This window comes from Notamacropus eugenii, chromosome 5, assembly GCF_028372415.1.
Source record: "Notamacropus eugenii isolate mMacEug1 chromosome 5, mMacEug1.pri_v2, whole genome shotgun sequence".
Taxonomy (NCBI): domain Eukaryota; kingdom Metazoa; phylum Chordata; class Mammalia; order Diprotodontia; family Macropodidae; genus Notamacropus; species Notamacropus eugenii.
The window spans coordinates 163,666,156-163,682,035 of NC_092876.1; the positions used below are offsets into that span (position 1 = coordinate 163,666,156).

The 15,880-nt window shown below is 40.1% G+C and overlaps 1 protein-coding gene across 7 annotated transcripts in view; it reads right to left on the minus strand.

Annotated features, from left to right (window-relative positions):
- AMOTL1 (angiomotin like 1) overlaps positions 1-15,880 on the minus strand; it is a 254,288-nt gene that overhangs the window by 162,920 nt on the left and 75,488 nt on the right. For 2 of the 7 annotated variants that reach the window (XM_072611311.1, XM_072611310.1), the window contains exons 1-2: positions 7,060-7,131; positions 6,397-6,594 (exon numbers count right to left, since the gene is read on the minus strand). The exons of 4 other annotated variants lie outside the window; for them this stretch is intronic. In XM_072611311.1, coding sequence (XP_072467412.1) covers positions 6,397-6,448 — 52 coding nt within the window. In that variant the 5' untranslated portion in view covers positions 6,449-6,594; positions 7,060-7,131. Of the gene's footprint in view, positions 1-5,871; positions 6,375-6,396; positions 6,595-7,059; positions 7,132-15,880 lie in introns of those variants that run through there. One more of the 7 variants, XM_072611312.1, reaches the window with a different exon arrangement.

A 15,880-nucleotide genomic window follows, 5' to 3' on the forward strand; every position in this document is an offset into this window, starting at 1 on the left:
ACACAGTTAAGAAAGAAAAGTCACCCCTATATAACGGAGATTTTCAGTTTCACACACATTCTCTCTTATTTTGTGATGTACATGGAAACACTCATTTATTCTGTGTTTGTTAAGTTCAAAGTAAAAAATAAAATAAAATAAAACTTTTAAAGGAAATAAAGTTGAAGCCAGGCTGTTTGAAGAGGTTAGAATGCCAAATAGACCTTTTTGATCCTGGAGGTAATAAAGAGTCACTGGAGTTTACTGATTAAGGAAGTAAAAAAATCCTTCCCAAAGACACCAAATTTTACTTTTTTCCACCAAAGTTGGCCAGCACAATAACGGCAGGATCTTTTGATCTCCATTGGAGGTGTGAACACCTAGGATCAATTCCAATAAATCAATCCAGTTACTCAAACAACAAGCACTTGTTAAGGGCTCCAGTGGGAGGTGCTGGGGAAGCAAAGCCATCCTTACCTCAAACAGCTTATATTCTAATGAAATCTGCAAAGACATTTATATAGAATAAATATCATTTGAAACAGTTCAATATAAGGTGACTTGAGAGGCAGGATACTAGCAATTGGAGAGCTCAGGAAAGGCTTCACTTCATGGAGAAGCTGAGGAAATCACAAATCCATGTACTATTTTAACACTGCAATTTCACCTGTGATCTGAAAGGTCCTAAGCACCTCACTCTACCTAAGGGTCTCAAAGGCTAAGCCAGGTCCCACCCAGCTAGAAAATCTTCTGGTGCCAAGCCTAGTAATGGACTATATTTTTTGAGGACCAACCTTACAAAGTTCCAAGAGGCTCATGACCAAAAAGTTGACCATGGGGTCATACATGTTTCACTTTCAACAGCTCAAAAGGGCTAGGGTGTTAAAACCCTCAGATGGCAAAAGTACCTCTACTAATGCAAAACATAGATCCAAGAAGTGATATCCCAAATATGAGGGTTTTTTTTTTAAAGATATGGTTAAACTCCAAAATTGGACTTCTGTTAATTGTTCATTTTTAAAAAAATAAAAGGCAGGAGGGGGACACATTACATATAAAAAGGGAGAACAAATCTAAGATCATAGATTAAGAGTTATAAGGGACCTTGGGGGCAATCATGTCAAGTACAACTCTTCCTTTTAAAGGTAGGAAACTGAAGCAACAAATAATCAGGGTCATACAATTAGTAAACATTTGAGGTAAAATATGAACCCAGTTCTGACTACAAGTCCAGTGCCCTATCTGCCCTTGCCTATTCCTGAGGGATATATTTCCCAGCTCCTTCTCTCTTGTATCCACAAAAAAAGAAAGAATGAAAAAGTAAAAAATCTGAGATCCTCTAAATATACCACCCTGAGAGAATCTTAAATTAATATGCACTAGTATTATACCAGGCATTTCTCAGGCAAACAGAAGCCAGAGTCACCTTCAATCCTTATTTACGAAGATAAAGGACTATGACTATGAATTGTTACACATACTATCAGACTCATTTGATGTTTTGGTTAGTTTTGCTAGGATTTAGTCCCAGGTTTTTTTATTCTGTGTCCATTTTCCCACACTATATCACCAGCTTCAATATATCTTTCAGGGATTGATAAGTAACTAATTCATTCTGAGCCATCAAAATGGCCAACAATTTAAAAAAAGAGAGAGAGCTAGAACCTCCATGAACCTAAAGAGAGGATGAGATGAAAAAACAAAGCAAAAAAACCTACCACTCTGTAAACAGCTGAAATCCCCTGTCTTAAATCAGAAAAAGGAACATGTATTGGAGAGTAAAAGTCAGAAGATAATATAAGTGAAGCATACTGCAAACCTTAATGTGCTATATAAATGTCAGCTGTCATGTTATTACAAACCAGTCTTCTTAGATAGGGTTTAAGAAAATAGCAACTTAGAAAAGTCATTCTAGTTTATAGATTTTTTCACTAGCTTTCCTCATGCTTATGTAGTTAAGGACAATTACTACCACTAGTCCAGAAAAGTGCAGTACCTCTATTTATAGAATGTACTTTCCACGTCCATTAACACTGTTATCTGCTCTGAGCCTAATTTCTTTCCGTTTGTTCCGATTTCCCTCAAGCCCTTAGGTCCTAGCTGCTTCATGGTTGGGGCAGAGATCACAAAGAATGAGCCCAAGGCTATAAAGCCTTTGGTTTAATTGGCCAAGGGCAGACATTCTCTAAGTAGAATTCGTTCCCCTATAAAATCACTCACATTTTTGCATTCACGGGCTTTTCTTAACTACAGCATTTTAAAATCTCATTTAAACTGAAAATCCTCCATTAACTTTCATGAAAAGATGTATTTTAAATGATGTTTGATCTTCACATGTCCTATGAACATCAGTATTCTGCTCCTTCCAAGTGCAATACAGAATCTTAAATACCAAGACTCTTTGAACCAAAAAAAAAAAAAAGTAGGGATGGGTAGAGGAAACAAATCCATGCTTTTCCTAATGAATTTCTGATGAACTTTACTATACAAAAAACAAAAACAGATATTCAAAATCCAGACTGGAACCAGAACACTGACTCATCTTACCCAAGACCTGCAAATCAATTCTGATAATTTTCATTGTTTAAATTACTGATCTCCTCCTGTCTTGGTGCTACAAAATAAACAAGTGACGAATTGCACCTCCCTTCTATTTGGAAGACAAGTGGGACATTGGGCATATATAATGCTGCTCACACTATCAGACAGTCATTCACTCTGTTCTTTTGGTCTGTTTTTCTTTGGTCCCATAGGAACCTGGGGGGGGAGGGCGGTGACAATCTGGAAACAACTGATAGAAAAACAAAAGGCATCGAAAAACATTTTAAAACATATTTCATCTAGAACTTTAAGAATTTTGAGGATTGATCATTTGCCATCGATAATAATAATTACTGCTCACACTTATAAAGCGGTTTCCATAGAACACTCATTTCATATTCACAACAACCATGTGAAGGAAGTAGCAAAATTATTATCATCCCAATTCTAAAGCTGGAGAAACCATGACTCCAAAAGATTAGTGACTTTGCCTAAGGTCACGTAGCTAGTTTGTTAAAGAGGCAAGACTCGAAATTTCTTGTTCTCAGGGCAGTATATGAAAAGCTACCATAACTGTATTCAAATGATATTCATGTACATATAACATGTATGCTTACCGTACAGTTAGGACAGTTACAGACATTCTCAAAACTTTCCATTAAAAATGTCTTAGTGTTACACAAGCCCTATACAGGAATTGTGTACAAATGGTAATCCAGAAGATGATGGGGCACATACAAATGTATGTGAAGGTGAGGACTGCCCTCCAGGTAGGGTCTCAATGTCTACATCTGGGGCAATCCCCCGAATACTCCCACTACACTTAGAACCTTCATTACTACTTACAGTAGTGCTAAAGACATATTTTTTTCTCTTTAGATCTCAGAAACATCCTCATTAACCTAAATAAATGGGGGGGAGGGGGCAGGAGACTAGCAAGGAAGCCACTCAGAGAAGTCGGAACCAGCTGACTATTCAACATTTATCAAGCATTCATTTGCTGCGTTCTGGAGAATTGCTGGAGCATAACCATTAATATCACTTTAATCACTTTCATTCATAAATGTTTACTGTGACTAAAGCGTGAGCAATTTAACATGTCGATTCCATGAGTGACCCAAACCATGCACAATTATCTTGTTCAATACATACGTGCCTGGCACATAGTAAATTTTTAATAAATGTTTTAATCTATCTGTCCTCCTACCTGTCTATCTGGTACTTCTGAGCTTTTTCCTAGAAACTCCAGAAAGTTTGTAGTCATGATACGAACTCACGTATTTTCTCAACATTTCCATTAGTGAGGTAAAGGACAGTTATAAGCCTTACGTTTAAAGACAACAGCAACAGAAACAAATAACAAAAGACAAAGTAGTCCGCCAAGTCATAAAAAGTTTGGGGCTGGAAGAGACCTTAGGAATTATGTAGTGCAGGCCATCCATTTTCCAGATGAGGAAACTAAAAGCTAAAAGGTATATTATTTGCCCAAAGTTAACCAGGGTAGTAATTAGTAGAGGTGTAATTCAAACCCAAGTCCTCAGACTCCAAAGTCAAAGCTCTTCAAAGAAGTTAGGTGGGGTGCAGTGAATAGAGTGCTGGGTCTGGAATCAGGAAAGCCAGGTTCAAACGTGACTCCAAATACTTACCAGTTGTGTGACCCTGGGCAGTCATTTAACCCTGTTTGCCTCAATTTCCCCAACTGTAAAATGGGGATAATAGTAACACTCACCTCCCAGGGTTGTTATGAGGATCAAATAAGATAATGTTTGTAAAACACCTAAGCACACACTGACAGGGCACAAAATAGGCACGATATAAATGCTAGCTATATTTTATTCTCTTTCCAAATCAGCATTTGTTAAGGGACTACTTGATTTTTAATGATTCTCATGGTATAGTGGAAAGAGCCCTGAATTCAGATTCAGAAGATCAAATCTCAGATTTACTACTTACAACTTTTGTGACCTTGGGCAAATATATAAACATAAAAGTAAATGAGCCACTCATGTAGTAGGAACAGGATAACAGAGAAGCAGCTTGAGTGTTGTACTGGCATCCACAAAAGTTAGCAAGTCCCTGAGGCAGGCCTCCAGCACACTGAATAGATTCTCTACAGATGATTTATTGAAAGACACGGACCAGAATAGCACAGAAGGAGCCGTATGAGGGGAGGGGGAGGGTAGAGGTTTAACTAGTTGACCTCTGAGGTCCCTTCTAACCCTATGATTCCTTTCTTTTGGCCTCGGTTTCCTTAAAATGAGGGAGCAAAACTAAATGATCTCTGAGACCTTCATGTTCCAGTTCCTAAGGGGTAGCAGAACCAACACCAAAGTACTTGGACTTGGATGGTCTCTGAATTTTCTGGAGTGTGTAGTCAGGGACACAAAATGGGAATGAGAGCAAGTAGAGGAGGAAGAGAAATCTTGGTAGAAAAAAAATAGAAAGGAGGCCCAGCATCGTTTGGATGCTGAGGAAAAAGGTTTTTAGGAGAGAGACAGACTGAGAGAGAATGAGAAAATATGAAGAATCTACTTATATTGGCTCGGGCATAAGGACTCTGCCTAATATGCCCAGATACGCTGTTTCATTATCAAGCTCAACTTAGTTACAGACACGTTATTAAAAGAAAGGGAGGGGGGAATGCAGGAGAAAATCAGACAGCAGAGGGTGAAGGCATTAACTCATTTCTAACGCTATCCCAACTGCCCGCGGGCTGTCAGAGAGATGTGCCCTTCTCTGCCATGTCACAAATGTCATATTCCAAGAAAAGCCAGTTCCACTTAGAAAGTGAAATCGTTCCCCTCCGCATCATACCCTTTTCCACCTCCCATCACACACACCCCGGATTATTTTAAAGCCACTAACATGCTGGGGCAGGGCTTTATCTAACTCTCCAGTTTCTGGATCCCAGGCTGTATGGGGAGAACAAAGAAGGCACTTCAGCTCGGGCGATCTCCGCCTCGGGGTCCAGGGCACGTCCCCTTCGGTCCCGGGCGGCGTAGCCCGACACATCCCACCGGAGCGAACGGGCGCAGTTCCGTACTCCTCCCAAACAAGAAGGGTCCTGCGCGCCGGGGTTCTCTGCCCCTCGGGCTGGGTGGAGTTGGGGTGGCTCTGTGTGTGTGTGTGTGTGTGTATGTGTGTATATATGTGTAAATGCCTTTGTCCTTCGCAGCGGGCACCCCCCTCCCGGACAGACCCTCTACGCTTCTCTCTCAGCCAGCGTCCCTTCCACTCCTCCCTCATCCCCACCCCCACCCCATTCCAGTCTAAAAGCAGTTTTCCGCGAAAACTCTGCTCGGCCTCCGCCAAATAGACTGCCCCCAAAAAACTAGAGCCATATGGCAGTACCTCCCTGGGAAAGGCAGGTTCCTCTGCCTGCTAGCCCTCCTCGGAGCGCGCTCGGTACCCGCCTTCGGCCGAGGGCGGATCGCCAGGACCGCCGCTGCGCACCAGTTCGGTGGCGATACTTTTTGTTTCCAAAAGCGGGGAGCGCGGATCCCGAGAGGGGGGAGCTTCAGGAGGGCGTCCCCCTCCTCCGGTAAGGGTGGGGGACCACAGGCACCTCCTCCCTTTCTCCCCATCGTACTCTCGCTTTTCTTTTAAAAACTCGGGTGCGAGAGAGCGACAAGTTGTGGTCTGGGTCGTGGCTCCAAGCCCTCCCCAGCCCTGATGCCTCAGTCCCTGCTCCGCGAGCCCAGGCCCCCACGCGCCCCCAGCTCTGAATCAGCCCCACCAAGGCAAGGGAAGGAAGCGGGGGGCGGGCTGAACTAGCCTGGTCGGGTGGTGTGATCGGCGGGCTGCGAGGCAGACACGGAGCCGCCTCCTCTCTCCACCCGGAGCCCGAGCCTAGAGCGAGCTGGGGACGCTCTTTACCTCTCACTCCACAAGGCTCGGGAGTTCCCTGGAGAAACTTTGCCGTCCACATGAAGCCACCATGGCTAGTTCACTTCCCGGGGCTGGGGAGAGCAGCGGCGGCCGCTGGGCATCCTGCTGGACATGATGTGTGCGAGACTGGGAGAGACGCGGAGGGGAGAGCGAGGATCTGCGACCCAACAATCAGCCCCATTCACACTGGAATGAGAGGAATGTCAGGCCTTTACCTACTGCCCAAATCATAGCAACCTCTGCTGGGTCCTAGTGGTGCACCATGTACTCGCCGCGGCTCCAGTCCCCAGCGGCCCCGGTCGAGTAACAGGGGGAGGGGGCAGGCGCTGGAATCCGTCAGTGTAACCCTACACTTTCAAACCCACCCCTACCACCCCAACCACAGCTGCTGGGCCCTAATGCCCGCCTGGTCCCAAAAAACCTTTCTCCTCCTCCCCCATCCCAGAGATTGACTGACAGCCGAACTCCTCGGTCCCTAGTCCATATTTAGTGCGGGGTCCTGGAGGTGCCTAAGTGGAGAGAGCTCTCCCTCGGTGACTCTCTATAAGAAGCCGGCCTCAATTGTTTTATTTAGAGCCTTTGCATAACTACCGACCCTGGATTTTCTCTTTTCCTACCTTCTCCGCTCCCTCCCCCATTCTTCCAACTCACCGGAGCCAAGTCGAAGCAAAGAAACAGAAATCGAGATCCAGATTTGTCCCTGGGGTCCAGGTGGGGTTCTGCCTAGGGTTTTGTTTTGGAAAAACAAAACAAAAAACCCTTCCAGGTTAAAAGGTTGGGGCGTTTGATGAACAGAATTCTATTGTATTTTCCTTTTGGTATTCTCCCTCACACTTCCCACTCCCTGGTCACACGTGGTTAGACTTCAAGCATCAACATGCCCTCTTGCCAACAAGAGAGTTAAAATAGTCTTGGGATGCTTAGATGTTAGACATACGTGCCACACAAGGTATCTACCAGCCAACAAGAAATTCTTGGCCTGAGAAGAGGCAAAGTAAATGACTAGAGAAAAAGCTTCTGATTCCACTAGGGATTCTTTGAAAGGACTGACAAATTCTCACCCTTTCCCCAAAGATTTAAAGGTGGCAATTGGTGGTGACAGGGGGGCAGGTTGAAAGCACCACTCCAGTGCCCATGCATTCCAGCACCCAAGAAGACTCTCCAGATACTTAGAGGAAAGTGTGGGCTACAAGGAAAACTCAGAGCTACAGTAAACAGGAAAGGAAAGGTAGGGAACACCAAGGAGCTACCTCTCCTTTCCCATCTGCCCTTTTCCTTCTCCAATGCCATAACACTAGTCCAGGCCCACATCCTTTTATGCCTGGATTAATTCAGTTCTGTCCTAATTGGTCTTTTTTTTTTTTCACCAGCTTCCCTTCTTCCCATTCCCAAAAGCCAGGGGACACTGGCCTCAAATTAACCATTCAACATTCAACTTCCATCGACTCCTTGCCTCAAAAAATTTCAGAGTATCACAATCAAAGAATAAAATCCTAACTCTGTGATTTGTTCATTCATTCATTCATTCATTCATTCATACTTTCATTCATTTAACAAGTATTCACTAAAGATCTTTGAGAGAATACTCTGTTTGTGAGGCAATGTATTAGATGGACAGGGTGGCCTTAGAGGCAAAAAGCCCCACATCCAAGTCTTGTCTCTGATACATACTAACTGATTGAACCTCTTTTAACATTTAATGTTTCTGTCAGTGCCCTACCCAACTCTTGGATCTGCCTTAGTGTAGTGAGTTTATACTGTAGTAATTTTCTTTCTTTTTTAAAAATCATTTTCTTTGTTTTCAGTGTTCTATAATCACTTTCATATATTTTAGATTTTTTCCCCTCCCTTCCCACTTCTTCTCCAAGACAGCGTGCATCTTATATAGGTTCTACACATATGTTACTTTTAAATACATTTTCACCTTAGTCATGTTGAATAGAAGAATTAAAATGAATGGGAGAAACCATAAAACAAAACAAAACATAATACAAAAGTAAATGGTCTTCTTCATTCCATGATCCAATTCCATAGTTCTTTCACTGAATGTGGAAGGAGTTTTGCCTCAAAAGTTCATTGGGAATTTTTTAGGTGCTATGAAGGACTAAGTCTACCAGAAAAATTCCTCATACACTGTGGTTGTTGCTGTGTACAAAGTTCTCCTGGTTCTGCTTCTTTCACTCAGCATCTGTAGTAATTTTCTACAATGATAAAATTGATTAAGTAGGCCCAGAACTTCCCTCAAAAAAAATTGCTAAATATTTACTGGCCAAGAAAAATCTTACTCTCTTTCTCATATATAACCCATCTTCAATCTCTTGCCAAGGTCTGCCAAATTTTGCTTTTGTAGTATCCCTTGAGTATATCCGACTCTCTCGGACACTGCCACTAGCCTGATACAGGCCTTTATCGTCTCACCCCTGAGCTACTGCAATGGCCAGCTGGTGGGTCTTCCGACTACAAGTCCATTCCAGTCCATCCCCCAATTAACTGTCAAAGTAAACTTCCAAAAGCAGGTCTAACCATCACTCTTCTACTCAATAAAGTACAGTGGCCTCTTATCACCTAAAGAAAAAGTATATAAAATCCTCTTTTTGGAGATCAAAGCCCTTCAGAGTCTGGTATCTTCCTGACTTTTCCATCTTCTTATACCTTGTTTACTCTCTGCATCTTTGCTATTTTGTTTGGTTCGTTTGGTTTTTATATTTTATTTTTGGACCAGATCTGTGATGTCATTAGCATGGAGAATTAATCTAGAGACACTGTTCCTTGAACAAGACAATTCATTGTTCCAGCTGTCCCCTATGCCTGGAATGCTCTCCCTGCTCATCTTAATCTCCTTAATCTTCCGTGTCTTCCTTCAAGTCACAGCTAAAATTCCACCTTTTACAGGAAGCTTTTCCCAGTCCCTCTTAGAGTGTCTTCCCTCTGCTGAATATTTCCAATTTATCCTGTATATAACTTGTCTGCACATAATTGTTTGCATGCTATTTCCCCCATTTGACTGTGAACTTCTTGAGGGCAGAGCCCATCTTTTGACTTTCTTTGCTTTCCTTGTACTTAGCATAATGCCTGACCACTGGTAGGCAGGTAAATACTTAAGAATTGTTTATGGCAGGTTCCCCATCCCTGGTTTATGGACTAAATGAAGAAAGGAACTGGATGCTGATGAAAATAGAAAAAAATAAAATATGATTCCTTCCCTCCAGAAGATTACCTGTGCAAAAATTTCTAGATGTAGAGACAAGATATACACACAATGAAACAGTTAAGCAGCAACAGCATTTATTAAATGCCAAAATAAGTGTTAAGAAGGAGTTTCTAGATGAAAGAATGAAGGAGAAGGAATAGTAGGAAAGTAGGAGGTGGCATTTGAGGATGAATAAGATTTGAAAAAGCAGCAGAGAATAAAAGCATATAAGCTTACATGTGCCCAAAATGTAGGAGTCCAAAATCAGCATGATCTGATATGTTTGGGAGAAAGTATCTGGAGTGCAGCCTTTGTGTTAGGAAGTGGTATAAGGTAAATTTTCATAGGTAAAAATAATGGGTTCATAGACCTGCACAGTGTAGGAAGGGAAGGGACCTTAGTGATGATCTAATTCAATCCCCTCATTTTACAGATGGAGAAACTGTGACCCAGATGCAAAGTGAAGTTAGCTGGCTGAGCTAGGACAAAAACTCTTTATGGCCTGTCAAGTGGCACTCTGTCACTGCTTAATTAATTAATTAATGGTTTAATTAATCGATAATTAATTAATTACCCAAACTCAGATTAACAGCTCTAATCATTTTTGTATTGTTTCCCAAAGGCATTGCTATGTCAACCTATTCTGCCCTATGAGAGGGTGAGGCTACGTTGTCTCCAGAGAATGCTTTTGTTCCAGTCATTTCCTTTGCCTGGCAAATCCTCTCTCCATTCTCTTTTTCACCTGTTAAAAGTCCTAAAGCCCAGCTCATTTTTGACACTTTCCATGAAGCTTTCCCTGCACACACTTTTTCTGACCAATCCATCCATCATTGGCCTGAATGTCCAGTCATTGAGAACCTGTCTCCCCCAAAAAAGAGCACTTAGACTATTTTATATCCAGTGCCTTTGTTTCATACGTGTTAGACATCTTTCCTCAACTAAACTTTACATTCTTGAAAGGCAGGAATCAGTCATGTCTTATATTTCTGAATTCCCCCACTTTCTAGCACAGTGGTGACCCCATATCAACAAACCTTTAGGGAATACTGATTGGTTAATTGTTTCTAGAATGCTTATTAAAATGCAAACCTTGGGGATTTCCCTGGTAAGATGGCTGGCAAAGAGATTGCCTCTGTAGTGGGGTCTGATCTACTTGCATACTTCATCAGCATGAGGACAGGGTGAGACACAACAGATGTCATCTCTCCATGTAGACAATGCTACAGAATTGCTTTCCAGGAGAATCATAGTGAAAGGTAAATGTAGTGTCTTGGAGAGACTGGAGCATGCATGGACATTCTACTGGTTTTGATTGGCAAGAATCTTTTTCTGCTGGCTGTATAGCCAGAACTGTCAGTGTGTTTTTAAAAAGACCTGAGTCAGCTCCAGACATTTCTTCATCTCACTTGTTATTTTTCAATTATTGTTGCATGCTGGAGGAATGACTGTCATTGGGAGAGAGACTGAAAGGAAAGGGGCTATGGGCTCTTCCCTTTCTGAGGCCATCAGCCCTTTAAGAAATGGGTCTCCATGGTCTTCTCATTCTTTTCTATTCTAGGTACAGAGAATAGACACTAAACATGGGAGAATAAGCCACAAGAATACCGGAGTCAGAATCCAGTTTTATAGTATTCATGCTCCAAGGAGCAAGGATCTGACTTCAGGAGTGACCTTCAGGACTCTAGCCCAGTGAGAGGATTCACCCAGCAATCATTCCATAACTAGACATGAACTTAGCGGAACTAATACTAGGTAGGCACTGAGTTAAGTTTTAAACCTGAAACCCACCCCAGATTAAAGTAGTATAGGGTAAAATGTTTGTACATTTGTTCCTGCTTTGAAGTAAATATCCCCTAATAAAACTAATTGATGTTAAATGATTATTAGATGGAACTGGGGTCCCCTGAAAATGGGGGAACATAGTTGCTTGAGGGCTTGAGCTTATGGCAGAAAAAAAATACTTCACAAATCCCACAAGGTCCTGAGAACACTAAGGGAGAGATATAGTCTGTCTGACTCTAGGAGAGTGAGCTAGAATATATTTATTATAGTTACAAGCCCACATCTTCCTCACCATCTAAAAACATCTAGAAATGTGCAAAGGAAACTAAAAGCACAACAAGGTGACAGGAAAGAAATACCTACAAGGAAGCCATCACCAGAAAAGCCAATATACCATTATCCTACTGCAGAAGAATGAAATAATTAAAATTAGAACCCCCGAAAAAGAGAATGTAATGGTCACAATCCATATTAGTCTGCCATTCTCCTACTCAGAGCGATTGGGAGATGTAAGAATAGAAGGAGATGAAGAGTGAATTTCAATTCAATTAAATAAAAAGTGATTAGTATGCAACTATGCTAGATGCTTGAAATATAAACAAAAAAATATCCTACTCAAAAGGCATTAACATTCATTCTACTGAATGAAATTAAAATTCTTTATGAATAACTCAAAAGGAGAAAAATTAGACAAATTTACCTAAAATTAAAAGGGAAGTAAATAACTAGAGAGAGAAAAAATCTTTGCATGAAGTTTCTCTGATCTCTTTCCCAAGATACATAGGGAGCTGATCCTTATAAAAATAAGAGACATTCTCCAATTGATAAATGGTCAAAGGATATGAACATGCAGTTTTTCAGAGGAAGAAATCCAAAATTACTAATAATTAGAGAAACAAAAATTAAAGCAACTCTGACGTTCTACCTCATACCCATTCAGTTGGCAAAGTTGATCAAAAAAAAAAGAAAAATGTCAAATGTCGAAAGGATTGTGAGGAAACAAGTATGTTAATGCATTGTGGGTGGAGCTAAGAATTAGTCCAGCTATTCTGGGAAGCATGTTGTAACTATGCTCCAAAAGTCACCAAACTCTGCATACCCTTTAAACCAGAGATTTTTACTATTGGGTCTATAACACAAAGATATCAAAAAGAAAAAGGACCCACATGTACAAAACCATTTAGAGATGCTCTTTTTGTAGTAGTAAACAACTAGAAGCTAAAGGAATGCCCATCAACTGGGAAATGGATGGAAAGACTATAATATATGAATATAATAGAATATTATTATGCCACAAGAAAGATGAAAGGTTCCAGAGAAATGTAGGAAGACTTGTATGAACTTGTATGAAATCTAAGAATTTATATGATGCACAGTGAAGTGAGTGAAACCAGGAAAACGATTTATGCAACAATAATAATAACACTGCAAAAACAAACAACTTTAAAAGACTTTAAGAAATCTTATCAATGCAAAATGATCAAGCACAATTCCAGAGTACTCATAATAAATCATGCTTCTTACCTTCTGACAGAAAAGCGATCTCCTCAGAATGCAGATCAAGGTATATATTTTTTGGATATGGCCAACATAAGACTTAGCTTTGCTTGACTATGCATATTTGTTATAAGGATTTAATTTTTTTAGTTTTTCCATTTTAGGAGCAAAGAGGAGTTGGGAAAGATAGAAGATAGATTTTTACTCATAGAAAACAATATTTAAAGTTAAATTTTTTAAAACTCAGAATGAGAATATATGGCTTAGATGCAAAGCTGAAAAATCTAAAGAAAGCAGATTACCCTGAAAAAAATGGAAGAAGAACTAAAAATGTTCAATGACCCAATAAGAAATATTAAAGTAAAAAATTGAAAACTACCTAAGATACCTACTATCAAAAACAAGTGACCTGGAGAACAGGGCTTGGGGAGAAAATCTAAGAATCATTGGTTTCCCTAAAGAGTATAATGAAACAAAAAACTGAAACACCATGTTTCTGGAAATCATAAAAGAAAACTGCCCAACAGCACTGGAACTAGAAGGCAAAATATAGATCGACAGAATCTGTCAGCCACCACTAGACTGAAATCCCCCTCTTTATGAATAATTTTATGATTAACTTATCCAGACGTGGATTTTCAAGTTCTACAATTTCCAAGTCTGTGAAAAAAATATTGCCATTGAGAAGAAGACAGATTTCACACTAAAGAAACTCTAGTTAGAATCCCATAGGACTATTTATCAGCAACAAGAAAGGAAAGAAAATAGCAGAATATGACCCACTAAAAAGCAAAGTAAATTAACCCAAGAATACGTCAGTTTTCTCTCCTGTAAAATTAGGGAATTGGACTAAATGATCTCTGAAGTCCCTGTTAATGGGACCTATAAACCATGATTCTGAGAACTGACAAAAGAAAATTATGGAGAACACTGAACTTGGGGTCACAAGACCTGAGTTTAAATCCAAGTTCTGGTGCTGTCTTGGTGACTTTGGGCAATTCACCTAAATTCTCTTGGTCTCAGAGTCTTCAACTATAAAAAAAAAAAAAAAAAAAAAAAAAAGAGTGAGCTGGAAATGACAACCTCCAAGGCCCTTTCCAGTGGAAGATATAGGACTCTATGATCCTATGACTTAAGGTAAACAAGCTTGACTTAATCGAAAGGTCCAGGGGATGATCCAGTGCTTATATTCTTCTGAAAGGGGAAGAAAAGAAATGTTCGGAAAAGAAATAACCTAGAGAAAGAAAAAAAGGGAAGGGAAAAACAGTATTCATTGTAACTGGGGTTTAATAGGTGAATGTCATTCAAATAAAGGGATGGGAATGAAGAAGGAATCTCACACTCTAATCTGGACCAGACAAGGAAAGGTTTTTAATTTCTTTTTTTTACTAGTTAGGTACATAGAGAGATCAAAACTAATTGAAATTCATCTATATTTAGTTCTGTGCTTTTTATTTTTAAAAAATTAAATGAATAATAGTAAAGTTTTTTTTTAAATAACTACTTTCATGAAAATTTTTTAAAAAGTAAGTAATCAGAGACCTGTCCTGGAATTGGGATGGGAGACAGGGAAGAGAAGAGGCTACACTCCTCTGCCCCTCACCACCACCACCCCCATTTGTATGACTGACCACCTGAAAAGTGTTCAAAAATCTTTGTTAATCAGAGAAATGGACACTAAAGCAACCTTGAGAGATCAGTTTACATCCATTAAACTAGAAAGGATGTCAAAAGATGAGAAAATGTATTGTTGGAAGGGTTGTAAAAAAGATAGACACACCAACTCTCAACTGGTTAAGCCATGAATTGGTTCCACCTTGCTAGGCAACAATTTAAAAGCTTGCTAGAAAAACTACTATATTGTTTGATTTCAGCTGAGAGATATTACTACTGGGACTAGATCCCAAAGAGACTATTGAGATCAAGAGCAGGCCTAGAAGTGTTCATAGTGGCATCATTTGTGATAACAGAAAGCTACAAACAAAATCTGTGCACAAGGATTGGGGAATGACTAAATACACTAAATGATTGTGTAATAATATAATGGAATATTGCTAGACTGTATGAAATTAGGATTATGAGGGGCTCAGAGACACATGGGAAGACCTGTGTATGAAATGATGAAGGAAGAATGAAGCAGAGCCAAATGAATATAGATAGATAGACAGGCAGATGGATAGATGATAAACATTTATATACTTCTTCAAAACTGACAAATTTAAATGTATAATTGACAACATCTTACATATGTTGCCTTATTAGAGCCTCAAACATCCCTGTGAGGGATAACAATAATAAAAATTGTTGCTATTATTATCATTATTACTATTAATCTTCATTTTGCAGATATGGAAACTGATTCTCAGGGAGATTAAGTGATTTTTCCATGGTGTCACAGCTAATAACCTATCAGAGGCAGTACTTGAACCTAGGACTTCCTGACTCTCTGTCCAACCCTCTGACCACTACCAATAGCAATGTCAATAAAAATAAAACAAACATGTTGAATCTTAATACTCTTCTGTCAGAGCTAAAGAGCTCATCCTTTCTGAAATGCCATTAAACAATCTATTCCAGCCACTTCACTGGGACTCAGCTCCATCATCCATAGAACGTCGAGGTTTAAACTAGAAGGTCTCTAAGGGATCCCTGCCAGCTCGGAATCAATAGTCCCATGAGTCAGTAAACTAACTTATTTTTGGTGAAGGCATTTTGTTAGGAGGGAGTTGTTTGAGGGTTCATAGGAAGTCTCTGTTGTGCCAAAACATAATATATCAATAAATTATCCCCCAAAACAAACAAAAGGAATATGAACCTTTCCATGTCATTTTTCTGTCACCTTTAGAAGAGCTCTTCTCTGGCTGACAGAATCGAACTAGGAACAGATTCAGTTGTGGTGGAAAGAACAGGAGGGATGTTCTGCCCTGGCTCCAGCTTTTCAGCTTACAAAGAACTTTCACATACATAATCTAATTTGATTTTTTTAAAAATTAAAGGGCACCT